Below are 27,496 nucleotides of genomic sequence, written 5' to 3' on the forward strand. Positions count from 1 at the left end.
TGTTAACTTTGTTTTGAGAATTTAGAGGTTAGAAAATACGTTGCGGTGGTAGTTGTGTATCTTTGTTCTACTACATTAATCATTTAGCTGGAAATTTATTTACCAGTTTAAGTAAATTTTGGTGTAGTAATGCCACGCCACTAGTAGAATTTTTACGTTATTGAAGTGTTTTCAAAATTTTCCCTTTTCTTCTGTTATTTTTCAGACAGCTCCAAGGATGAGCGACCAAAATTTCAAAAGGGTGTGCCACCGTTGGGTGATCAAAAATTCTATAAGTATTTTCAGAATTACTCTATGGAGTATATTTCCTAAAATGCCAATATCTATAATGTAAACTGTGGTCTAGTTGGGCGCCGTGAAAACTCTATAAAGTACTAGTGCTGTGATTGTGTATGTAGCACAACTACTAACCTCTACAGAATATTAACTAAAATATGTCTTGTTATGTTGATAGTGAAAATAAATTATTCTCAAGTTGTATGTACTGGTGTAGTTTGACTCAGTGTGAATACCAAACAATAAAATGTCGTATAATTCCTTAGCAGTATGTCTCCTTCTCTTTGGTGTAAATATTCTGACCTTAAAATCAACAAATATAATGACTAAAACAATATTCTTTAACTGGTAGTGTGTTTAAAAGCATTAACTTCTCTATGGCTGCTGATCTCAGTGTAATAAAAATTAATTATTCTTTCAAGACAGCCAAAGCTAAATAATTCTTTCTCTCTGGTTTAACATACACATGATATGCAAGTATGGTTATCAATCGGAAAAATAAAAGATATAATGAAAATTTAACTTTTTACTAGGGTCAAAATTATGGTTGTATGGGTGACAATACTCTTTTGCAACATATTCAAATGTAACATGAAAAGTGACAGAGTCAATGATTAGCGAGCAACAGACAAATACCTTTGGGACAATTATTCATGTTTAAATAGGTTTTTCATTAAACAAAATTTCAATATCCGTTATACTTAAATGTCTTTCAGAACTAATTACGTTTTACGTAATTGTATCACTGAATAATAGTTTGGTTATCAGTCAATATTTTAAATATTATTGAAACACATTTTAACTGGCAAATTAGTCTTTTCTTTGTTTTTACTAGCTCAGTCTCTTTCGGTAGATCAAACTGTCTCAAGACTTCTGGACCTGGGGCTATTCTTTAAACATTCAAGACAATTAATGACTTTAACAGATTTTAACTTTGATATCGTACATATTACTGATCAATGTCAGTTAACCAGGTCCAGTATGTACAAGCTACAAGTCTTTACGTAGTTAAGTAGTATTAAGTTGTTTTTGCGAGTTTCAAATTAGGTCTTGATCGTAAACATCATAGTTTAAGATATCTTGCCATTAAAATAGGACAGGTAACTTCTCGCTGTTCTTGTTAATTCGGGGATGGGGCAAACAAACCTCGTCGCGTCGTTACAATACCAAGAGGCTGTGGAAAACCTCTCCGAACCCCTGTCTCTCCTCCGATGTTGCTGGTTAGATCTCACTCTCCTCCGATGTCGCTGGTTGGGTCTCCGTCTCGATGCACCTCCTCTCGTGCTGCTGGTACTCCAGCAGGACTGGCGTCGGTCACCTGGAGTCGTCTAGAAGGATGATGTCCCCCGGTACACCGTCTACGATGCCGTCTACCGCTGTCGAACTCCTTCCATCTCGAAGATTGATATTCCTTTTCTTCTTTTCTTCTTAATTCGTCGTTGATCCAGTTCTATTTATGCTGTTAGTCAAAACTTATCGTCGTCGTCGATTCTTTAGTAGAGCTTCGAACATCGGTAACTACCTCTTCTTCATTGTGTAGTTCCGGTATTTATTATAAAATCATCAATTTCACGTAGATTCTAGCTATTCAGTCGTCGTACCAATGTTTTACGTGATATTCTTACATTCATTTATGACTAAATCACGGAGCTCTTTCTCTCTAATCCTTCTCCCATGATAGTAGAACAGAAACCTCCAGTTCCAATTTGTTTCAAACAGTCCAAGCTTTCTCTATTGAACACTCTCCGAAATCTCACTGGAAATACTAAATTCTTTAAATAAAATATATGCGCAGTCGAGCGTCCAATCACATATACTCTTTCCTCAGTAATGACCCAAAAACAATATTAAAAGGTGTAAGCTCATTTCCTATTCGTCGCCGTTTAACAAATGTTTGCAAAGACATTTCATAAAATTATTACTTAGATAAAACATGAAAATACTTAAAGAGTAAAACCAAATTGACCTGACCATAGAGATACAATACTGGTAAATATAATTCATAACAGGACTAAGACAAAGTCATAGAGGTAAGAAGTAAAATAATAAACATAAAATTCATTTCTATTGAGGGCTTCTCAAATACCTCTATAGTACTTACCGATTAATCGTAATCGTAGATTATCTTAACGATTACTTTGCCGATTATCTACGTCCCGCCGTAATTAAGTAGATTTTTACCGTGTAATATTTTGTTACACATTTTAGGACGAAATACGGTAATATTTGTATATATTACAAAATTCATCTAACTCCGTCATATCAAGATTACAGATATTTCGTTAAGTTTAATAAATCTCATTGCCTCGAACAACAAAAAATGTGTTTTTCCTACACGTTTATTTACGTTTCGTCTTTTGTTCTGTGGCCTTGTACATTACCTATAGCCAGAGACGTAAAATAGATGGCACGCAATCAAAATACCACAAGCATTTGCAGTGTATTCTATGAGAATCGATCTTTTCGAGTCGTAGTAGCGGTTCAAAATCGTGGTCCCGATACCTTTCAGAGTTTATCACTGCGTTTTACAAACTCGTTATGGTCGTCTTCTTTGTCTTCGTCGTCTTTGGTAACATTATCCGTTGTGTTATTTGTATGTGACGTGAAAAATGAAAAAGTATTTATAATTTTATACATTCAGTCAACATTAATAAAATCACATGTGCTACAATTGGTTTTGAGTCATTTTTATATAATTATAGTGAGATGGCGACTAGGGAGAAAAAAAGTGAAGTGTGGAAACATTTTTCTTTAAACTCAAGTGAACAAAATATAGCAACATGTTTACATTGTTAAACGGTAATTTCTCGATGCAACCTTATGTGATAGTCGATAATAATGCTAGTTTTCCGCAACAAAAACTTACCCACTGTAAATTACAATTATTAGACTGTAGTTCAAGTTGTTTACAATAACAAATATACATAGAAGTTCATTTAATTTACACTTTGCAATGACTTAATAGTGTATTTTATATATTTTTATACTGTTATTATAACTGTATTCTCAATTTTACCTAACTTTGTTATTAAATTCACATGGGAATAAAAAATTTTGTGTGCATTATTACACTTAAAAAAATTTGTTCATTATAATCGGTAACTGAATCGGCATCTGCCGATTATTGCTCTCATAGTTGGTAATCGAATCGGTAATCGGTAAAGTCATATCGGTGCACCACTACTTTAAACTGAAACCGTTTTGCATGGCGAAGATACGATTTTTGGCGGGGACTTAAAAAAAATTCGTTAAGTGAAATATACTTTATAATAAGGTACGTTATTGTACCGGTATTCTACTGTACATTTTTATTAAATTACGAGTTCTTTTTCAACTAGAACAAACGGAACTTCGGTAAGCTATTGAACTTTCGTTTGGCTCGAAATATTTCGCTAAAAACGAACTTCGACAGATGAAATTCTTACTGAAATCGAAAATGAAAGTAGCAAAATTTCGATTTCGGTATCGGTATACCGAACATTCGCACAACCCTAGTAATCGTGGATTTTTAGGTTATGGCAGTCTCTCTCGTTTTTCAGTAATATCGGCCGAAAATTAACAAGCGTATCGGAAGTCTGCAGAAATGCCGATCAACTAAATATTGGCAAAATCGGCTTCTTCAGTACAGCTCTACATTTGATGACATGAGTAAACATATTTCAGACTTCAGGATATTGAAAAAGACTTTAATTTCCATGTAGATTTATTGTGCGTATGTTTTTTTTTGCAAGTGTAAATTGAATTAAGTAAAATACTTCCATTTTTATTTATTTTTCAACTGATTTAACTTTAATGACAAGTAACTGATATATTTCTGACACTAATTTTGAGGTTGAAATATTTTTTAAAAATTCTTAGAGTGAAGTCCACTTCAGCATTAATTGTCTTGGAAAATGTTCTGGCTGCTAGTGATGTGGACACTGATGTCTTGTCTTCCTTCGACAAACTTTGCAGTGCAGTAAAGGACATTTATGCAACTAAAAAAGTGCAGAAAAAAATCAATGAATTTTTCAAGCCTCTTTAATTCTCTATTTGACTAATTTTCGAGTAAAAAATTAATACTTGATTTTGTCGATTATTATTAATGTGAGCATATGCACCTGTTAATACAAACCTCGTTAATACAAACTGCAAAATTTTAGGTCCCTTCAGGTTTGTATTAAAGAGGTTTCACTGTAATACATTTATTTTGGGAATAGACATTAAAATCCACTTATTAAGCAAACGTATGGCGTCATGAACCACCATAAAGATATAAATAGGAAAAAGTAAGTACAGAAGATTAAAAAAAAGGATTTAATACACTCAATTAACATCCACATTTCAATATCTCCTAGTCTAACTTTATTCCTTACTGATATGCATGTATTTATGATATAATTATATCTATGATGCATTTGTTTACTGTTTGTGTATTAATATTTTAATGATAATTTTTAAATAATTTTTTTCTGAATATAAAACACAGCCTATGTCCATCAAAAATAATGTAGATTTTAGATTCATATTATCAAAAGATTTTTTGAAATTGATCCAATAGTTTTTGAGGTAACTATAACATTAGATGCAATACCTGGAACCACATAATGCTGGTTTAAAATAGAAAAAAGAAATTAAAAAGGGGTAGGAGGGGTGAGGGAAATATATGAAAATGGATATTTGAGGTATTTATTTTTAATTTCTCTAAATACTTAAGCTATGACTATACAGATAGTCCCACTAATCTAAAAATGTGGCTAATTCTAACGAGTTAAGGTGAAAATATACAAAACAAAAACATTAAATATTTTGTATTTAAATATTTTTTTTTATGTCTTCACCCATTTATCAACATGTATAGTAATTTTTGCTTTTAATAGTGTTATAGGGTGTGTTACGTGATAACTTAATGCTTATAAAGAAGTATTTTACTATACACTCTTTTATTACAGAAATTATTTGGCTAATCTGAAAATATGGTAATCCAAACAGGTCTTAACCTTAATATTGCAAGACCTTTCCCTCCCCAGCTTTTACAAGTATTTGTTGAAGAAATAAATATAATATTTGGTTATTCAGAAAGGATAAGCTTGTTAAGTAAGTTCAAGGTCGTTTTCCGTTTACAACATGGCATCTTTTCTAGTTTAGTTACTAACATCGCCACAGTTGAACTTTTCATCTTGTTTTTCGACCATTTTGCGCTGTAGGATACATACATCTATCTTTGGAGAAGCGTTTTTTAAATGATGGTTATGAAGACGTGATTTACTTTAGACTTCGGCGGTGAAATTTGTATTAACCGTTTACTTATACACGTTAACAGCTACTTGAGGGATCAAAACAACTTCGTAATTCATATTAACCATATTTCGTATTAAAAGTACTGAATAACATAGGAAAGCATACTTTATTTTCTGGGACTGTGAAAGTACTTCGCATAAACGGGAATTTCGTACTAAGCGGATTCGTATTAATGAGGTTTGACTGTAACTATGTAAACTTAATTAATAACAAACACTTTAAAATGTGAAAACCAAAACATATTTGATTCTCCAACTCAATTGTAATAAACTGCACGCCACAGGGAAATCTCAGTTTTATAAACGTTTCAACAAATGAAACCATTTTTTTCTCCAATAAATAGCCAAGATGTTTTTTTCTTGTAGGTATGTAATCGTTTTTTGATTATAGTTTGCTATACGACGAAATTCGTAATTATAGTTTAAGCTCTCAAAATCTCGAAATTCTTTTAATGTCACTGTGTTAATTATTTAATTTACATATCTTTCTTTGATACATATTATTATAAATACTTACATAATAGTAGCCTAATTTTATTTTTCACAACTAGTATTTTTGAGCCGTATTAAATTAATTAATAACTTTTGTGAATACATATTCGTAATACTGTTTGAATCCATGTACCTACAACGATTTCGGGTTCGGGTAATTGTGGATTCAAACCGTACCCAAAAATATCGGGTACTCGCACATCCCTAACAGTCAATAATTTGAATTTAAAATAGTCACGTAGGTGATTCTAGCCACAATTGCAATATTTTCCAGCCAGTAAGCTAATTTTCCTAGCACTAATATACAAAAGACGTCGTACATTATTTGAAGGTAAGATCACAATCATAATCACATGTAATCAGTAACACTGAATTAACCAAAGTTGGATTTTTGTACTTGCAGGGAAAATATTGAAATCTCATTTCAATATAATAACTTTATTTCATAAACATAACATTAACATAAATTTTATCTTCACTAGTAAACATCATATCTTAAAAATTCCAATGTTGACAGGCAAACAAGATGCTATGTTGAAGTTAATAAACATTTTAGTGTTATACTTTTAAGTAAATATTGTTTTCCTAAAAAAAAAGTTGGTTTAAAATTGGATCCATGAGTATTTAAAGTCATTAAATTTAATGCTTAAGATTTATTGTTTGTGCATAACAGTTGCTGCCCGTGTGTAGAACAAATTTTTGTAAAATTCACTGCTTTAAACGTTCATGTTGGTGTTTCAATTGACCCCGATAGCTTGCATTATTAAATTAATTGTGAATTTTAATCACGATGAAAAGAAAATATTAAATCATCATTTAATGTTTTAATGTCAATGCAAACGTTCACGGATGTAAATCAAGTGAAACACAACAAACAGGACATTTAAAGAGCATGGCAGAAGAGAGGAATTTCACAAAAACACAAAATCATGGCTTTGTAAAATTAGTAATTAGAATCAGAATCAAACCTGGAATCAAGAGAAATTGTAGCATCGGAATCGAAGAAATGTGGAATCGACCCATCCCTACTTAGTACGTCTTTTAAACACAGAAATACTCAACAGATTTATTACACTTATTCCTAAAAGTTAAAACATGCTTGTTATAAACTATTATATTGAAAAAAAAAAAAAATTGCATCATGTATGAGTCAAAATGACACTGTTTTGGAGAAATTAGTATCATCGAACATTTAAGTATCATATTAGTTCAATAATATGCTATTTTTTTTAGTAAAAATATTTCATAAAAAATTACCGAAATATAATTTTTTAAACACGAAATTGGCCTGAAAATTCAACAATGAAATCTTGTCTCCAGATATTATAAGTTCCGTAGCTTCCAGCAATGTTAGTGCACAGACTCCACAACGCAGTCACCTTGCAGTCGGTCCTGATGTGGCTTGCGAATGCCGCCTCCACGCTCTCCAGCTGGCCGAGCAGCTGGCCCGAGTGCAGCTCCACCAGGTCCTGCAGGCTGTAGGCATCCAGGCTCTCCGTGAAGTGCAGGCGGTCGCCCAGCCGCCCCAGCAGGCGGGACTCGCTGGCATCCTTGCACAGGATCAAGTACTTCTTCATCAGCAGGATGTTCTCCCTGAGTTTCTGGAACCAGCACGCCACGCGCCGTGTCACACCGCAGCACTCCGACAGTTGACTAGCAAGGATGTGCGGGGCGTGAGCCGGAAGCGGTGGGTGGGATGTATATCACCCTCACCCCCCCCCCCCCCCGAAATAATAATAATAAACCTATCATTCCCACCAAAAAAAAGGAAAGAATTTGCAAGCAAACAGCAGGCAAAGTGGTTCTAACTTACCTCCCCCCCCCCCCCAACATACACTCCTGAGGATGCATCCTATTCCAATGCAGTCTTAACCAAATTATCCTTTAATTTCAAGGCTGTGTTCAATGGGAAACTAGCCATGAATGAAAGGACAACTGAATTCTCTCAACACTAAAAAAAACCTGGTGTACCAACATAGACATACTTTGCGGCAGTCATTTATTTGCGTTAACAAATGTGTCACACACTATTTGCACAAATTTTTTCAATTTTTATACATACAAATTTATGATTTTACAGGAATAGATAAACATAAAATTGCATAATCAGCAGTTGACAAAAATATTGGGTTGTAAAACCCTGAAAGACCACAAGAACACGTGGAAAGAAGCAAGCGAATTGCCCTTTCATAAAAGCCTGCATCAGATATTCTATAAGGATCCCATTTAAAGGTCAACGAAAATGGCAACCATCCTTTAAAATGCACTTTTCAAGAATCTTTTAGGCTTAAGGATCCTTTAGGGAAGTATTTGGAAATAACAAAAAATTTTAAAAGAAGTCACAAATCAAAAAATTCCAGGTATAATTGGCTTCCAAACCTTTACATGAATCATCTGCTCTAACAGTTCAGGGGTGGCTAACAGTAAAAAGTTACAGTAAATTTTCCGAACCTAATTTTAAAATGATATTTTTGGCTTATTGGTATAAACTATTTCAATTGCTAGACAAGAACCATTACCAGAGACTGGAAAAGATAACAGAAAAATTGCTTTAAGAAATCTACTGGAAAATAAAATAAGGTACACAAGTAGTTTATTCTCAAAATTAAAAAGAAAGTTTTACGGAGAATGCAACTTACTACACTATTGGGCAGTCTCCGCGCAACACTACCACAGTAAACACACTGTGCCACACTATGATCAAGACAATGCGAGATGTTTTTGAAAGGTGGTTCAAAAAACATTCAAACTTTTCACAGCTGATTATTGTAATGAAGTCAACAGAAAAAAAAAACAGATTCATGTAGCAACCGAATATCTAATCATTTATCAGGGTTTCTACAAATATCTGGTAAACCATTTTCAAGACTTTTTCTGAACCTTTTATTGAAATTTTCTTACACATTTTTAATATCACAATTTCATATTTTATATATAAACAAAAATTAACATACAAACATGCAAATTTTTAAGTTGGAAAACTAAAACCTTTCCAGACGTACCTACTTTAAGAATTATTTAAATGGCCAGGCTCCAACTATTTACATTTTATTTAATAAGAAACCATAAAATGGCGTCAGGTGTCACCAAACAAAATGTAAGTTAGCAAAAAAGGGCTGCTGTAATTTAAAGTTTCATGACTTCAAGCACAATTATCATTTTCACCTTCATTACCAGTTCTTCAGTTTTGTTATAATTTTTTGTTACATGCAGACATGATGTATAGTAATAATTATTTTGTTTATTTTAAAAGAATATTTAGCCAGTGTAAACACAAATATGTATTAAAATTTACCTAACTTTTCCTGACCAAAATTTAAATTTTCTCTATTTTTTATAAATAACAAACAATTAAAAATGAATAATTTTTTTTACAAATAATTTACCTATTTGGAGATTTTCTGAAAGAAATAAAGAAATAAAGAAAATTTGGCCTCCATCATCCTCATGGCTTGCCTAGTTTGCTCTCACTTTCTTTATTTCAGCAAAAATGAAAATTCATACAGAACCTTGCACACCTGATTTTATATGGACAATGCACTAAAACACCAACAGAAAAATATGCTTTCAGTCTGGGTAATGGCAGATTACAGCATTACATTTTCACTCAAATAACTGTTACTGGGGAATTTCCATGACTATTCCAGCATTTCTAGTGAGTTCCCTGACTTTCCCTGGCCAATTTTACTTCCTGGACATTTCTCTGATTTTCTTTGACTTTCCACAATGTGGAAACCCGGTCCGGACGTTCCTTGCAGCCTCCGTCAAGTCACCCCCGAGCAGAGCGTACCTTGACGACGCTGAGCTCCTCGACGAAGGCGAAGAGCCGTGGGTTGAGGGCCTCCAGCCGAATGACCGGGGATCGGAACATGAGCTTCAGCAGCTGCCGGGACGCCCGGCACACCTTCCGCTCCTCAAAGTCCCAGTTGTGGACGACGCGGGCCGGGATCACGGCCGTCGAGTTCCAGTGACAGCCGGGGCAGTAGTACTGGCCGTCGTAGTCGCAGAGCCGCGGCTCCACCCAGCTGTTCTCTGGGACAAGCCTCCGGCGTCAGGCTCACTCACACTTCACAGGAACAAGCAATTTAAACATGATAGCTGAATGTGGTGTCTGTCTACATTAATTAGGTAGCCAGATACATTACGTAATAAAGACCTATCACACAGCCCCATTAAAAGTAGGGACTGATTATATAGTTAAATGCCCCACCTACGAGGCATAAATATATATGGTTTGCAGATCTTCAGATGAAACCACTAGATTTAAAAACTAAGATATCTGAGTGGAGTCTGATTACAAAAGGTATTTAAGACTACACTGAGGGCATATCACTAGTTCTGACATTTTGTTTTAAAACTCTATTTCTATCAGTGAAAATGGTTAAAACACAAGTTTTCTGAATCATTTCTAGGCATGAAATACCTGCTACAGATTCTTGAAATCACTCAAGGAACTTGCACTACACCTGTATCTTCATTTCTCTGCCATAAATGTTATGGTTACCGGTCAAATTTAATTGCTGCCCTATCCACAACAAGACGACTGCGCGCCAGTTCACAGCATTGCGCTTAAGAGGTGATACAGCGCTGGATGCTCTAGCGAGCATCCCACAAACACAAATAAACCCATCACTAGGCAGTGTCTTAAAGGTCATAAATCCAACATAACCACTAAATGTGTGTCAATGTAACGTATATATGCTGGTCCATTGGTGGAACAAAACAGAATTCAAACAAAATTACACTCAAATCACTACTAAAATTTTACTTTATAGCATCTAAAATTCATATTGTTATTATTTTAGTAAGTGGTTCATAGCTAAATATTCACACCAAGCAGATTGTAAAAATTAATTATGTTCCCTAGCTAATAATGCATCTCTTCTTAAATCAAATTTATGTACTTGAACATTAATTTTTGTTTACTTATTTATTTTTCCAAGTAAAATATGGTTTGGCTTTAACCACTATCGCATTACAAAAATTTGGTTAAAAAAGGTTTTAGTAACGATTTGACAACTTTTACATTAAATATTGCACCATCTTCATAAAATAAACAAAAATTATAAACATAAAACCATAAACACTTTTCCATTTTAAAAAAATTATACTGAGCTTAAAAAAAAATCAAAAATCTAGTCTCTAATAAAAAGCATATAACCTGCATAAATTAACATTCATTATGCAAATTTATTTACGAAACAATTCCAAAAACATTAATACCTGATGTAAATGGGAGTCCAAAACATGACAATCCTTTAGGGAAAGCTAAGGCAAGAAAGAGACATAATTAGATGAATGTTTATCATCCTATACTAAACTTACCTTACAGAGATTAAAGCAAACATAAAATCATCAAGCTTTTGTTTTGGTGTGTGTACATTTTCAAAATTTGTAGTTAACTCCCCAGAAAATATTTGATTTTGATTAAAATTGTTCCTTTAAGTCTTAGTAACAACTTTCCCAGTTACATATATATGTTAAAACATCTACAGACCTACACTAATAAGACTTTTTGATAACATTCATTATAGGCCCCGTGCATGCTACTCTGACGGCGAACGCAGTAACTAAATGTAAAATGGCAGGAGTTCAGAAACTGCGTGTCGCCAGCCTTCAGAGAAAATTGTCAAAATGGTTAGCAATATTGATGGTTATAAAAAGCAAAAAGATAATGCAAATTACTGTGCGGTTGGGTACAGTATTGTTTACAGAAATACGAAATTAGATATTATGTTTTATTCATTCCCAAAGTAGAAAACTGAAGAGGAACGAAAGGAAATTTATGAATTAAAACTGTATGCCTAAACTGCTTATAAAGTATGATGCAGTATAAGTACATATGTGCACATGCTTAGGAAGTCTGTTAATTTATGTACAAACTATGTGGAGATTATGTTAAAGGCACAAAATCACATATTTTACTTAAATTTGTGCATAGTTTCTTTAACTGAGATAGAAAGGGAAGTCAAGTGAAAACAAACTGTAAATATTCTGAATATTTAATACAAGAATTAATATACTTCCAAGCTGTAACAAACATGTTTAAAAAATTAAACAAAAACTATATAAAACAATGCAAAAACTATTTACTTTCACAGATGTCAAATCCCATTATACATTTTTTACGTATGGTCCATGAATTTACGGATAAAGTTTTGCCATCACGATTCATTCATTTCAAGGAAAAAATTTCAATGGTGTAATGTGCTTTTATTTAATATTAAGTTTAAAATTTTACATTTTTAATATTAAATGATATGAAAATATTTGATGATAAAAATAGTTTAAACCAAGATGGCATCTTTCAGTTACGTTTCCTTATAAGAAAGAATTTTATATAATCAAATGATGCTCTTGATGAACTACTACAAAAAAATGTACTTTCAAAATTCTCATTCCAAATGCTTCTTTAAAAAATAATTTTTTTAGATACATAGTTTAAAAATTTTTTTATTACATTATAAAGTTGTGTCAAATTTGCTGTGCTCTTTTGGTATATCTGGTAACAGAGCAACTTAAACAGAAACAGCGCTAACAGCAGACATTGTGCATTGCAAGATAGAAATACCCATTTAAATGCACACTGCAGTCTAAGGATGAGAGACGCTATGAAATAACACTGACAGTTTTCCACACAGTAAACCGGCTACAGACAAGAATGCAAGCACTCACTGAAGGTGATGTGGGCCTTGCACTCGGCGCAGCGGTAGCCCTGAGTCGACAGACCCGTCTCGGGGCAGATGTCGGTGACGTAGGATGGGTTCTCGCACGCCCGCACATGCGCGCACACCCGACACACTTGCGGCAAGCACTTCACGTGGCAGCTGTACTTGCAGTCTGTGAGAGTTTTAAAGAGAGCCACCATCCAATCAAAACCACAAAACACTCAGATAATGAGGCAAGCATTAATGTACAGCTACAGTGCGGGTCAGACATAGAGGACCATTGAAAGAGGGGGTGGGGCAGAGGTTGATAGGAAGAAATTACACATCTGTTCTTTAAATGATACACACAATGGGGAATTTTGATTAAATACAATTTTTTGGACTTAAGCCATTGCTTGTCATGGAAAAAAATTCAAGAATGTGAAATAAGAAATAAAATTGAAAACAAATTCACAGAGAACAAGCCTAAATCAGCTGACGAACAGATGGACCCAATGATGAAACTAATCAGTATTATAGACAACACAATAGCGACAGCCAGGGTTGGCCGATTTAAACCATAGTTTAAATCAAATTGTTTTTATTTTAAAAAAAAATTGATTTTTTAATGTATTATAATAGAATATCTTAATAAATCTTATTGAAAAGTCTAATTCCACTCTAATAACAATAGTTTTCTCATTACGGGAACAAATATTATATACTAATCAAAATCTTATTTAAATTATCTGAATAGGTTGTAAATTATACCCAGCTAAATATTCCTCTAAAATTTAATTAACTAGTAAATTGTAGTCAAAATGTAGAAAAAATAGGAACTAGATAAATTTTTTTATTTAAAAAAATTTCAGTTTTGTGGGAAATCCCTGACTGTACTGTAAATCCCCTTTCGGTGGGAAACGCCCATTCTCTGGAGAATTCTCCTCCAGTGGGGAAATACTCTTTCTGTGGTTAAGTCCTGGTCAAATGTGCAGATTTTCTGGAATTCAATTCTTTGATAATTTTTCTGGTTCAACATGAGTAGCACAAAGCAGGATGTTATATGGCTTTCATTTGAACATGCAGAGAACTAATATAACTAATGTAATAAAAAAATACCTAGTTTGAACCAAAAAAAAATGGTTTAAACCAGAAAACCAGGTTGTTTGGTTTTGTTTTTTAAAAAAAAAAACATGTTTACCAATCTTGACAACAGCCCAGACAAACACATTCAAACTAATATCAGACAGCACAAGAATTCTGTGTAAGAAATTTAGTCATGAAAAATTAACAGCACATACGAACACAGTGGGCTAACAACAACCAGACAGTTTCAATAAGAACAGTAAATGCAGACAGACAACAAACCTGGACAACGCAGCAAACATACAAACACAAACTTCTATGAAAATAAAAATGTATTATAAACAACATGAAGACAGCACTGACGAACACTGTAAGTTTCATATGACAAGATAGTTGCGATGTTTATGGAACTGACATCTGTTCCCATCATAGGGCACAAAATGACAAATTTTCCCATGACAAACAGTGCAATGGCTTATGTCCAAAAAATTATATTATATAAGTCTATTGCTAAAATAATTCATTGGAAACCTTACAAGTTGAACATCTTGCGAGCTATTAGCACGGAACCGAGGGAAGGCGACATAGGGGACGAGAATACATATCAGTGAGTAGAGACCTGAAAAATTTGCGGATTCATTTCGTGACATGCTACAATTCAAATAATCATACCTTAGTGCTGCTCCTGCCATTGGTTCACTGTTAATCTGGAGTATTGAGGGCCAATTAGAGACCCTCACTCATAAAAGTGTCAAATCACAGGCCACCCAGTCGAGACGACTCACAAGTCAACAGTCAATGAACAGTTGGCATTTGCCCGAGTGTGTAGAGAATAGTGGAGTCTATCCTGGAGGTCATTGAACCCGGGAATTTTTCCGGTCTCTATCAGTGAGGTATGGCCAAGGAGGTTAGAAGATCATTTCTTTGAATGCTTTACCCATCCAAAATGTGTTGACCATGTGGTACTTAACTAGAGATACGTACATATAAGTACTAAAGTGACTCGGGCATAACGTACCACCTTGGGATTTATTTTTCTTGGAGAAATAAATTAGAAGCAAGTTACATTAACTGAAAATAATAATCAAAGCTAGGTTTCTTTTGGAGACAGGTTCATGTTTATAATGCTTACACTTGATGCTTTTGCAAATACAAATAAATTTAATGTAACTCTAAAATGTATTTCTTGACAAATTGAAACATAGAGTCAAATAAGAAAAAAAGCCACAGGCAGAAATAATAAGAAGCTTATCCACCAAAGCCTTGCACCTGCATTTGAAGTCAAGGAGGCGAGACCCTTACTTGAGACTACACAAAACACATCACTCAATACATCAATATAGATAATTTATTATTTGGATTCAGTGCGATTTCACATTTATTTTAAAATAACAAATATCTGATTATATTCTAAGTGCAGTAAAGCTGTTGCATATCACCTTGTGTAAATATTGACTTTTAAATTAATTAATTTTTTTTTTAAAGTGTTACTTTAACTTCCGTTAGCGTACATAGAGATCCAGAAACAATGGAAAAGCCTACCGTCGTAAGAATGACGCCCGCAATGCAAAACGTGCGTGCCAGGTGTTTGGCGTGTATAGTCAAAAGATTGGAGCCGCTCGGAGAGGTTCGGGTGACTTCAGATTCCTGCGCTGTGAACTGGAAACGAGGCAGAGCAGTCCTTCCTCTCTCGAACCAACTGCACAGTTCCAACAGCTTATGGATGGTCGGGTTTTGAGTATAAATACACCCATTCAGCGAGCCTGTGAGTGAGACACACCAGCAACGCCGTGGTCAATGAAGAAGACGTCCCGCTGCATGTTTACACCGTCAAGAACTGCCAGCTGTTGTCGCCATAAGAGCCAGCACTAGGACTTTTATTCTGTTAGCCCTCTGTGTGCCAGTAGAGACCCTAAGATTGTTGGAGTAGTATTTTGTTGCAGTACTGGGACTTAGAATATTTCACAGTTGTGGACTTAGAATATTTTCGGTGCCATGAGCAAAATGAACTTTGGCTATGGGCGACAGCCTGGTTTGGAGCCGAGGAATGATAGCAAGTGACGGACTTTGTTCATGACTTGTGACAAGAAGAATGAATGATGTTGCCAACAAGACTTATAAAAATTTGCAGTTACCAATAGCGGTGATGCAACGTTAATTTACATTGAACTCTGGGTGTGCGTCGCTGTTAATGAGACAGAATATAAGATAAGTGTGGAATAACAGGGTGGCAGCCAACTGGTGTACTGGGATTGTAGAACATCTGTTACTACCTGCTGTGTGTTTGAACTTGGCTGCCAGTGTTGTAGTGGTCGAGGAAGTGAAACACCATGGTACACTGTTGCCTTCTTCCTGCTGAGTTGCTGTTTATCAAGCAGCGCGGCGAAGAGAAAATGTTCCAGGTTGGTGCATCAGGTCAACTTGACGAGTTACTGAGTCGCACAGGAGTGATCCCATCAATATCCCAATGACTTCACTGCTTGCAGTGGACACCGGCGAGCATAAAATTGAGGCAAGTAACGTCTGAGCAGAGAACCGCAGTTTTGGTGGTGGTTGACTTGGCTAGCATCATCTTCACATAAACTGACACAAAATTAGTAATTTTTCTTGTAGTCCGCTGCATGAGCGGAGTTGTAAATACTACAGTAAAACCTTTTTGTTGCGACCCCATTTATTGCGACCACCTCTCTATTACAACCCGATTTCGAGGAACCGTGAAAAAATTGCCGAAAATCTGAAGAAAATCGGACAGAAAATAAGTTTCTTGCGGTGAGTAGCGTGTTACTGCATTTCTCTTGCCTAGTGCTGTACTGCCGTAGGCAGCGCATATCTAAAAATAGATACCACTTCCTGTCGACCGCTGTCAGCGCTTGACAACCCCCATTCCACGAATCACGTTATCTGCTTCATTTTAACGAGAGTAAAAATATATTAAAACTGTCAGCAAATTGATAAAAGCTTTATGTGTCCGCAAAACAGGGCACAACACTGGCCCGCCAGTTGTTTTCATTTAAAACGTGGCTAAAGAACTTGTATGGATCAGGCTGAAAACATCCGGCAATACGTGTAGGTAATAAGGAATCTTGTTATTGAGATGTTATGTTTTTCGAGTAGATATACACAGCGACCGACTGGATGCACACCCGCCTCAACTTGTTTTAACTGCCGCAGCGATGTTTATTTTGACAACTCAAGCAATATCTTTTCCCGTGGGTTGACAGAAAAAGGTCGCTTCACCCAGCATAAAAAAAAAAGGCTACGCCACTTATTCCCCACGCAGGAAACACACTGGCTGCCGTCTGTCTCCCCCACATTAATCTTTCTTCTAATATTCCACGTCTCGCCTCTCGCGCGAGCAATAACGAAGCGACCACGCATTGGGCCGTTTTATGCTTTGTTGACAGCAGCTTGATTTTGTTTGGTATATTCCTTTTCATAGGACCCTTGCTATTAAAATACATTTATATTTAATTTTGAAAGCTTGTAAATTCCTTGCCTGAGATGACTGAACTCGAACTTGGTGTGAAAAGTGACATGTTTTGACATACTTTTTTTTGGGCGTGTTTGGTGAGGAGGGAGGGAGGGGTCCGAAAATATTTACAATGATCTTACCTCTCCCTCACCGCTTTAGTAAAAGCCAAATTTTACGGGAGAAGAGAGGGTGAAAAGAGCATTTTCTCACTGAAGGTTTTTCAAAGGGGAGCGAAATTGTGAGTGTTATAAGGGAGGACACTAGATGGTTTGTGTGTCTGGGAGGGATGAGCTAGCCTTGAAGAATGTTAACGAGGGGAGGGAGGGGTGAGCTTATGCATCATGAAGCCGCTGCCGCCAGCCAGCCGGGCGAGCTTCGTGTGCGCCCACTCGTGTTGCAGAACCTACCGCTGCCATATTTTTAAAGGAAATGTCCCATTATTTTTTTGTTATTCTTACATGAACATTATTGGAAGTATTAAAGCCGACACAAAAATACGCTGTGTGAAAATTAACAGATTTTAATGATCTTTCATTTTGTTTTTATTTTTTTATATTTTTTTTTTCTGATTTTCACATTTTGGTCAAAATGTCCAATTTTTTGACGGTTCCCGAGAATGTATTCGTATAATCACTGCTTCATTAAATCCGGGGTTAGTGACATCGGGGTGTGTATTTAACTACGGCAAGCAGAGAAAACGTACATGAAAACTAACCAGTAAAAATAAACTGTCTTTTGACATATTTTCTTTAGAGGTGGCCTGTAGGGCGACGGACTTGTCATGAAGGTTGAAGTGGGTTTAAAGCAAAGCAGTCTAGCATTGTGAGTGACAGCATCCTGCCATTGTACAGCTGGTTTCTTAGCGAGTAGCGGGTTTGAAAAGCGTGGGGGGGGTTTGAAATCAACTGAAAATTTCGGAAAACATCTATTACAACCCCCCCCTCTATTAAGACCCTATTCCTGGGAACCGTGAGAGGTCGTTTCAGAGAGGTTTGACTGTAGTTAAAATTTTATAGAATATTATTATTTGCTCAAGTATTTTGGCAATATGATCTATAGTTTGTTCATAACTTACATAAATTTTAGTATTTATATGCTTGAGGTCTTGGTGTTCATATAATTTGTTTTTATATATATATATATATATATATATATATATATATATATATATATATATATATATATATATATATTTGTGTTTAATGTATTTTCTCTGATAAACAGTATAATGTAATTTATTTTGTAATTAATTTTGTTAATGATTAAAAATATTCAGGAGTTTAAATCTTGTTTAAAAATAATGGTTTTAATGCTGATTTTTCAGATAACTAAAAACAGTTGACGATTTATGGGTCAAGTATAATGTGATAATTGTTAATAGTTTTTGACAGTGTAAATACCTCCTGGACACTATTTACCTTTTGTTTGAGTGCAATAACAGCACTTTCAAGGTTTATCATGCAGTTCTTGCAATTAAGGGTATTGTATAAACCTGAAATAAGGCTAGTGTTTTACCGTTATACTTATATGTTCGCAGAGCTCTGCAGGAATATTTGAAGACCATCATGATTGAATTGTAATTGATCAGCTTTATGGCCCAAATTGTAAATGGAGTTTTTTTTAATAAATATGTTTATTCAGTACTTTGCCACTACGTATCTCTGTACATTTATCACCATTGTGCCTCGCTCCTATAATCAGTGATAGATAAGGAAAGGGGTTAAAAGAGAAGAAAAAATGTGTTCACGTAACTGTAAATCACAGAGCTTTTGCACAGCACAGGCTCGGTGGTGGTGGGTGTGACCTGCAACACGCAACAAGCACCAGTCGCCTGCAGCGTTCATTAAGGTTACTAGTGTTTTTAGTGGAACCCTGTAGAGTGACTCTGTGTAAGTGCAAAATGCAGCAAATGATTTAACAGTGGTACACTATCAAATTTTGTGTTGGACCGGGGAAATCAGATACAGAGATGTTGGGCATGATTCACCAAGTGTTCAAGGATGAAAGCATGTCACATAATGCAGTTTTTAAGTGGCACAAGCTCTTCAAAGATGGCCGAGAGAGTGTGGAGGACGAGCCCTGTGTTGGACAGCAGGCGACAACAAGAACCGATGCCAACGTGCAGTGTGTGCATGAAGTGCTGAATTCAGACCGTCGGTTAAGTGCGCACATAGTCGCAGATGAAATTGGCATAGATGTGTGGATGTCAGTGCACAACATTATCACTGAAAAATTGGAAATGCAAAAAACAATTTGTGTGAAACTCATCCCGAAGGTCTTGATAGACAACCAAACGCAGAGGCGAGTTTCTGTTTGCAAAGATCTTCTGCAACACGTTGAAGATGACCCCAACCCTCTTACAGTCCCGGCTTGGCAACAGCAGACTTTTTCCTATTCCCAAACATGAAATCCTCCTTCAAAGGACACCACCACGGGACCCTACGTGCCATCAAAGAAGCTTGCACGTGCACCCTTAAGGACCTTCTGGAATTTGCCTACCAGGGAGCCTTTGAGTCATGGAAAAGCTGCTGGCAAAAGTGTGTCGAAGCCCAAGGTATGCACTTTGAAGACTTTTGAGGCATTGTAGCAATCTCAAATAAATATTGTTACGATTTACCGCGGGTTCGTAAAGGATAGCCCAATTAATAGATTTTACTACACACTACACAGTTTTATTGATGGCCACTACTTATGTCACTTACAATTAATCTTATAAAATTGTCAAATAATCAATTGTACTTAAAAATTTTGCTTACTCAGTCACTCGTTTTTATAATCCACACACCTCGCTGGGCCGCACCTCTAGCGCAACTATCACCGCAGCACCCCTCGTGGATCTCAGCTGCGGGACTCCGTCGCCGCACTCCGCCGCCGCTGACGCACTTGCCTTCGCCGAGATCTCACTCGACACCTCGACACTACAACCCGGAACTGAACTCTTCGCCCTGGAACCTTCGTCCAGGGACTTCGCCGCTCTATCGCCCGGAAACTCCGCCGCGGGAAAACTCCCGACTCCACTGAACTCACTCACTCCCTGCCCTGGAACCTTCGTCCAAGGACTTCGCCACTCTGCCGCACCTGCAGCACTATCACCCCGGAAGCTCCGCCGCTGGAAGGCTCCCGCCTGAACTCTCTCTCTCTGAACTCTGTCTGACTCTCACGGTGGCCTCGTTTTATCTATCAACCGCCATTACCAGATCTCGCGAGCGCGGCCGGGGCCAGTCGCGTCATTCCGCGCCGACCCAACGGCAGAAATATCTCGAAACACGTGTCGGCGGCTGGCGTAACTCCACAGCTGTCAGGTTTCAGTTACGTGTCAAAGGCGGGGTGCCGCGCAGGGAGTGGTTGGGAAGGAGGGGGGAAAGCGACAATCCTTGTTATCTTCCAGGCGCGCGCGGCGCATATGTTGCGGCAGTTGCCAGCCAACTCTGCACCTGCACGTGTCCCGGCCTTGCTCACGTTCGTAACAATATATTTTTCTAAGACTTTCCCAATACTTTTTATAAAAACCCTGTATACAATTTGTAACTAGTGATAAGTTATTTCTACATATGCACCGTGCACTGCCGAATGACAAGTTCGGACAGTGGAACAGTCTGCATTTCTGGAAATTTTTAAAGATGAAAATAGGTAGTCAATAAGTAATTTGCAAACCAAATCCCTAAAAATTTGAACAAATAATTAATTTATAATTATAACAATTATGTGAACTATATATTACCATTTATTAAACTGTGTACCATTATTTGCTAAAATTTGAAATTGAATAAAACAAAAATATTTTACAAAATCCCACTCCTGCTATTTGATTTTGATATTGATACACAAAAATATTATAGTTGGATTAGAATTTGTTTTAAATTGAAATATCCTATATTTACACAAGCATTGTTATAAGAACTTAAATATAACATACTTGAACATTATTTCATGCAAGATGCTTACCTTGATAATTACCACATAGTCATCAAATATAATGAAGGATTTTAAAAACACCATTTCCATAGTATAAATTATATTCTTTTAGCAGAACACTTACTCTAGAAAATTACCAAACATTATTCGTTATTTGGCCTCAGACGGCAGAAACAAACTTAAGACCTGATAGGGGCGACTGACCGCAGCACTGGTACCAGGAGTGCAGGACGCCCCAGATGATGCCGCAGCAGCGATCGCAGTGGCGCCGGGCGGTGGGAGCCGGCTCGCTCTGCAGCACGAAGTGGTGACCCAGCGCGACACGCATCTCCGGGGTGCCGACCCCTCCCGCCTCCTTCTGCTCCTGCTGCCTGAGACGCAGCTCGATCAGCCGTCGCACCAGCCACTGGCGCTCCTCCGAGCACTCCCGGCTGTCCAGCACCATCTCCTTGCAGCGGTCCACGGCCCGGGCCAAGTCCTCCGCCGAGGACAGCGCTCCCGGCTCCTGCACCACCGCAGTCCCCCGGTCACACAACACTGCATTTAAGTCATGGAGGGGCAAATTGCAATATGTTAAAAACTTTTCTGGTTAAGTTAGATTACTTACAGTACAATAACATAAAATTGGAGGATGGTTGGTTAAGTAATCCACATTAAAACTACAACGGTAAATATGTAGTTGGGCGGTATTTGAGAAAAAAAAATGTTAAAAATACAAAAATACTTTCATTATATGCTCTTTAACTTCCTCTCTTCATTAAACCCGGCGGAGATAAGAAATTCCAAATACTTTATGAGATATCGAATTTATAGTTGGGCGATATTTGTTAAAACAAATTTTAAATTCCGAAAATACTTTTATTCTATGCTCTTTAACTTCCTCTTTTGATTAAAGTTGGCGGAGATAATAAATTCCAAATACTTTAGGAGATATCGAATTTTTTAATTTCCATCAATACCTGTGCATTCATGTGGCTTTCACCATTGTTTCTTGTTTTCGAGTAGGATTTTTTTTTTTTTGCGACGTAGGTGAACGAATACATAATTTTCTACTAATGGCAAAGGAATTATACCCACCTCTAACTTAGGTGAGTTTTTAATGTTACAAATTTTAATGTTTTATTTGTTATTTGGATATTGTTGGGCAAGTAATAAATAAAAAAAATTACGTGAGTTCCTACTGTTCATCCTTTGTCCCGGTTTGTTTGGACAGGTCAGTTACATTATAAATACTTTAAAACTAAACAACTGTTAAAATTCATATTATTTTTAATGTCCGCTTAGTTTGAAAGTATTTATAATGTAACTGACCTGACCTAATCAACCATTTTAATTAATTAGGCATTCACGAACACACTGCAAAATAAAAAAATGGCGGCGGTCGAATGATTTCACAGGTCCTGTATTGCAAAATAAGAACGGTGATATCTCCTAAAGTATTTGGAATTTCTTATCTCCGCCGGGTTTAATGAAAAGAGGAAGTTAAAGAGCATAGAATAAAAGTATTTTCGGATTTTTAACATTTTTTTTCGCAAATACCGCCCAACTACATATTTACCAACTACAAGAAAGCAGTGTAAATGGTTGGTTAATATTAGTTAGATACACTTAAAATAACGTAAAAGTGTGGACGGTAAGTTAGGTTTGGTGCACTACAATTAAAATACCCTTTTAAAATATTGTAAATTGTTGGTTAGGTTAGCTTCATTTAAAATAAGTTAATTCCTAACCAACAGTTTGTTAAAGTTTCATATTGCTTATCCAAGTCTATTCCTTGATCCAAATGGCATGATCCTGAATACATTGATCTTGTGGTACATGATGTTTTAATTCAGCACATCAAAGATCCTAGACATAACAAAAACTTGTGATATACCTATAACAATGAACTATGATAGTAAGTATGTTGAATACAAAAGAAAAAATTCCACAAGACCTGACGCATGTTTGTAATGTGATATTTTTGTTTTGCCCAAGATCTTTCGACATTCTACACCAAAACAGCAAGCATCATGTACCACAGGATCAATTATAAAATATCATGCCATATGGATCAATAGATAAACTTGGATACATGATAACAAAACAATTACCAAATCATCAAATATAATGATGGATAGAGATGTAAGTTTTCTGGAAAAATATTTTGGAAAGATTTCCTGGTTAGTTAAGAGATATTTTTTTTTTCAAAATAGAACAATTTTTCAGTGAGTTATACTTTCTCAATACAAACAATGAAAGTTTATCAACTTTAATATACAAACATAACCAAATAAAACCTATGTAAACATTGAGACGTTTACATGATTATACTCATTTTTGTCTCATCATTACATGTTTACTTTGTCATTTAAATCAAAATAAGAATATTTTTCTTTCATGTATTTAAGTACTAAGTCGTGCATAGTGCGACAATCCAGGCTAATTCCGTAGCATATCAGTTGCTATTCATGTTTGGGATTTTATTCTTCTTTGCTAAATATTTGAGATTTATTATTCCATTTATTACCGATTTCGCTTCATTGCACTCATTATCTATGGTCTTAAAGTATTAGCTCTCTATTTATAGAATTTTTTTAAAAAATTTAAACAATGCACTTTTTGAGAAAATTAAAATAAAATTTTGAATTTGATTTCTCAAAAACATTCTGAAAACAAAGTATGTTGTGTTATACATCAAAAGAAAGAGCATTTAAAACTAAGTAAAATGACACCACTCCCACCTATATAGCTCAATTAGGAGAAAAGCTACAGTGATTTCAAAATATGATGGTTATTTTTTTTTGTTGATTTTGGGAAAAATTACATAGCCGTAATTTTGAAACCGTTCAAAATATTTGAAAAGAAATTGTCATTTTTCTTCATCTCTATGATGATAACCTTCATGGCAAATTGCATCAAATTCTGAGGTGGTCAAGTAAATTTATATTTTAGTGTGTTGATTTCATACGGAATGACCCCCATCCCAGGTTACTTTGCAGGTTCACCCCTAGGTACTTAGACTCGTCAACCTCCTTACAGTTATACACTTTTCTCGTTATCTTCCTCTTTCTAGTGAATCTAACCACTTTCGTCTTTCCAACATTCAGCAACATCCCATTCTCCTCCGTCTACCGTTCCAGCATGATCATATTCCCTTGCAGAACAAAATATGACTCAAATATAAGCAAAATAAGTTATTCTTACATCACATAATGTCAGGTAGTTTTCTGCAGTGATTAAGCTTGACGGAGCTGTAATTTTTCCTTCTGACGTATCATCACCAGACACACATCCCGAAGTTGACGACGACGGAGTTGATGCTAGGGTCCTATGCGCTACTGCTTCTGAATTAACAGTAACACAGTTAATTGCTACCGTAGCAGTATCCATTATTTTTATATTAAAACATCAATAATAATATATCGAAAACGCATTTAACCACACTACCAGAAAGGAAGAACCTTGTCAAATTCCACACAGAAACATCCATTTTTATTTTTACGATGTGTGAAGACACCATAGAAAAGCATTCACGTAATCAAAAAGAGGCTATGATGTTAAAATCGTCATTGAATACTACAATCATGTGAATTATAATAACAGTCATAAACTACTAATAAAACATTATTTTATTTAGTAAACGATCCCATATCAAGACATTACGAAAAAGTTCAACTATTTTATGTTTATGTAACAATCTAAAAAATTCAGAAAAGAAATTAAGTCCTCGAAATTGCCCTAAGCCCGCATGTGCTGCTTCAGGCCAGTATCGTCCTGTTTTAAAACAACAAATGTGCGAGTACGACGATTGTCATTAAGAAAAAAAAGTCTGTGTAAGTAAAACTGGGTAGGCTAATATGTATATATGTCGATATAAACAATATTGAACTGTCAAAAACACTTATAAAGTCTAATTTAGTATTTTCTTTATTAGTTAATGCTCATAAAGACCACATAGAAGTCCCTTGAAGCAGCGAACAATAAGAAGAGTGCCCGAATCCATTACTAGCACATCTAATAGAGTAAACATAACCATTTCCTCTTCCATAACATCGCCGACAGAATTCCATTTAGGTAACTGCTGACCCAACTTTTTTTCCAAACCGATTTATTTAGTAATTCCATAATTTTAGTCGTCTGAATCCATGTCATTAATCTCGAAGCTGGTCAGTAATCAGCACAAGTATTCTTTGAAACATTTTACTTATTTTTATACCAACATAAATTAAAAGATATTTTCTGTTTGCCCATATTAAAAATTTAAGCCAAGTAAAAGGCATGCATAAAAGCCATACCTATATTAATTATATGCCAAGGAATTCATTAGCTACTGACGTGCCTCGGCCCAAAGGTCCCTAAGTCCCTGTTGTGAATTGTCCTGAGACTCGCTCTGGTTTGCCCGCGTAGCTCCAGTCGGAGAGAGAGTGGAGTTCAGGCCAATGTAGCCGGGACCAGGAAATATGGGACCAGGAGGGAAATTTACATAGGTAGAAGGAATGGTAGATGGTAGCAAGGAGAAGATGATGCTGTCCGTTTTCACGAGCTCCTTTATTCCGTGAAGAATCCTGTCGCAGCCTGGCTGGCATGTCGCGGAACGAGCGTCCTCCCCCGCCGCAACCCGAACTCCCGGAAATAAACTCTTGGCAACAAAATGCGACCCGGTGAGACAATGACTGCAGTCCCGTAGCGAATCGTACCGGTTACAATAGTTCAGCAGTGCTACGTAGCACATACGCGACCTGTCACGTATGCGGAGATAGTTCTGTGACGAAACGTACGGACTCAGCGAGTTCTGCAGTTCGAAATAGCACATATGCGGCCTGTTACGTAGGCGGAGATAGTTCTGTAACGATACGTACTGAATAGGAAAGTTCAGCGGTGCAACGAATTCTGACACAGTGCAACTCGACTGCAGAGGCAGTCCCGTACTGAGAGCGAACAACGTTGCCGTGCTAAATTCGTCCCGAGCGGAGCGGAGCGAGCCCACGTTGATCGGCTCCGAATCTGCTTAGCCACTGGCCTCCTCCGCCCGTCCACGTGCTGGGGCTCGCGAGCTTTTGAGGAGGGGAGGGGAAATAGGCCGGCGTGGGAGAGGCCCGTTTCGCGGTGAGCCAGGCTGCGGTTACAGTACTAAACATAGCACTCGAAAGAAATCACATAATTATTAAGAAAAGACATGACAAGTAATTTAATGGTACCTAATTTATAAAACGAAAACACAAATTAACTAATTAGTTACGAATTAATGACAAGTGAAGTATTTGTACAACATTTAGACACACTATTTAAGACGTGAGAGTTTTGTTACGTTACAAATTATACAATCGTGGAGGCTCGTGATAAATTAAATGCACATAATAAGTATAACTATTTACAAACATAATGAAGTCTACTGACGTGCTAAGGCGCACACGGGTGCGTCCCTGATCGTAAACCCTTCACTTATGCAAGAGAGTACGCTGACGTGGCATAACGACCTGAAGGAGTCGAGGAGACACTTGGGTCGACGTCACTACATTCAACATTATAGTCTTTGTCACTACTACGCTTTATTTGGTTGGGGAAGTGTGGCAGTTGTTTCCGATCAACGAATGTGTGATTAAATTTTAATATAACTGGCGACTGCCCAGTTTCCCGGCATAAGCTGTGCGAAGACGCTGATGTGGCTATTGTTGATGTTTAAGGCCGGGCTATATTCGCAATAGCACGCATCCTAAGGAATCTTTGTCTCGTTCACTGTGGTGCCACCGTGGAACACCTTGTTACCCTATTGATATGATAATCGCCTAGCACACTAACAATAGGAACACTGAAAACACACACACTAAATAACACTCACATTCATCTAGGGGCAAAGTCGTTTAATTTAAGCAAGAGAATGCCAAAAACTGCCACAAAAAAAATAACACCAGTTAGCTGAATAATTTAACATTAAGGCACTGTCAGTTCGAAATGTCGAGGATGAATAAATATATTAATGGAAACTATCAGTCAGTTAAAAAGAGGGTTGTCTGTAAAGTTGGTTTACGGATGATAATTTAATGTGATAATGTCATAAGAAAACATTGATGAAAAATTGCATACTTATAATTTTCAAATATTATTTACAGTTTTTTGCAAATTTAATTTCAACGATTTGTTTAAATATAATCACGAACAATTAGTTAAAAAGCCCGCCTTAACCTGTTTGATATCATAGAAGATTTTCTCGCACGGTGGTTGGCTCAGGCGGAACAGTACAATTTTTCGTGCGTGCAGCCGGCGTTCATCGATTTATAAGACGTTATCATGTCAAAAAAAAATTAAAGGACCTCCCCAGAACATACTCACACTCCATTAAAAAGTGA

The 27,496-nt window shown here is 36.3% G+C and overlaps 1 protein-coding gene across 2 annotated transcripts in view; it reads right to left on the reverse strand.

The window, feature by feature from the left end:
* LOC134540739 (differentially expressed in FDCP 8 homolog) overlaps positions 1-24,930 on the reverse strand; it is a 39,204-nt gene extending 14,274 nt beyond the window's left edge. The window contains exons 1-5 of one of the 2 annotated variants that reach the window (XM_063383639.1): positions 24,354-24,687; positions 21,354-21,672; positions 12,723-12,887; positions 9,838-10,079; positions 7,427-7,648 (exon numbers count right to left, since the gene is read on the reverse strand). In XM_063383639.1, coding sequence (XP_063239709.1) covers positions 7,427-7,648; positions 9,838-10,079; positions 12,723-12,887; positions 21,354-21,672; positions 24,354-24,539 — 1,134 coding nt within the window. In that variant the 5' untranslated portion in view covers positions 24,540-24,687. Of the gene's footprint in view, positions 1-7,426; positions 7,649-9,837; positions 10,080-12,722; positions 12,888-21,353; positions 21,673-24,353 lie in introns of both variants that reach the window. The other variant, XM_063383646.1, reaches the window with a different exon arrangement.
* Positions 24,931-27,496: the final 2,566 nt, after the last annotated feature.

Source organism: Bacillus rossius, chromosome 1 (assembly GCF_032445375.1).
Source record: "Bacillus rossius redtenbacheri isolate Brsri chromosome 1, Brsri_v3, whole genome shotgun sequence".
NCBI lineage: Eukaryota > Metazoa > Arthropoda > Insecta > Phasmatodea > Bacillidae > Bacillus > Bacillus rossius.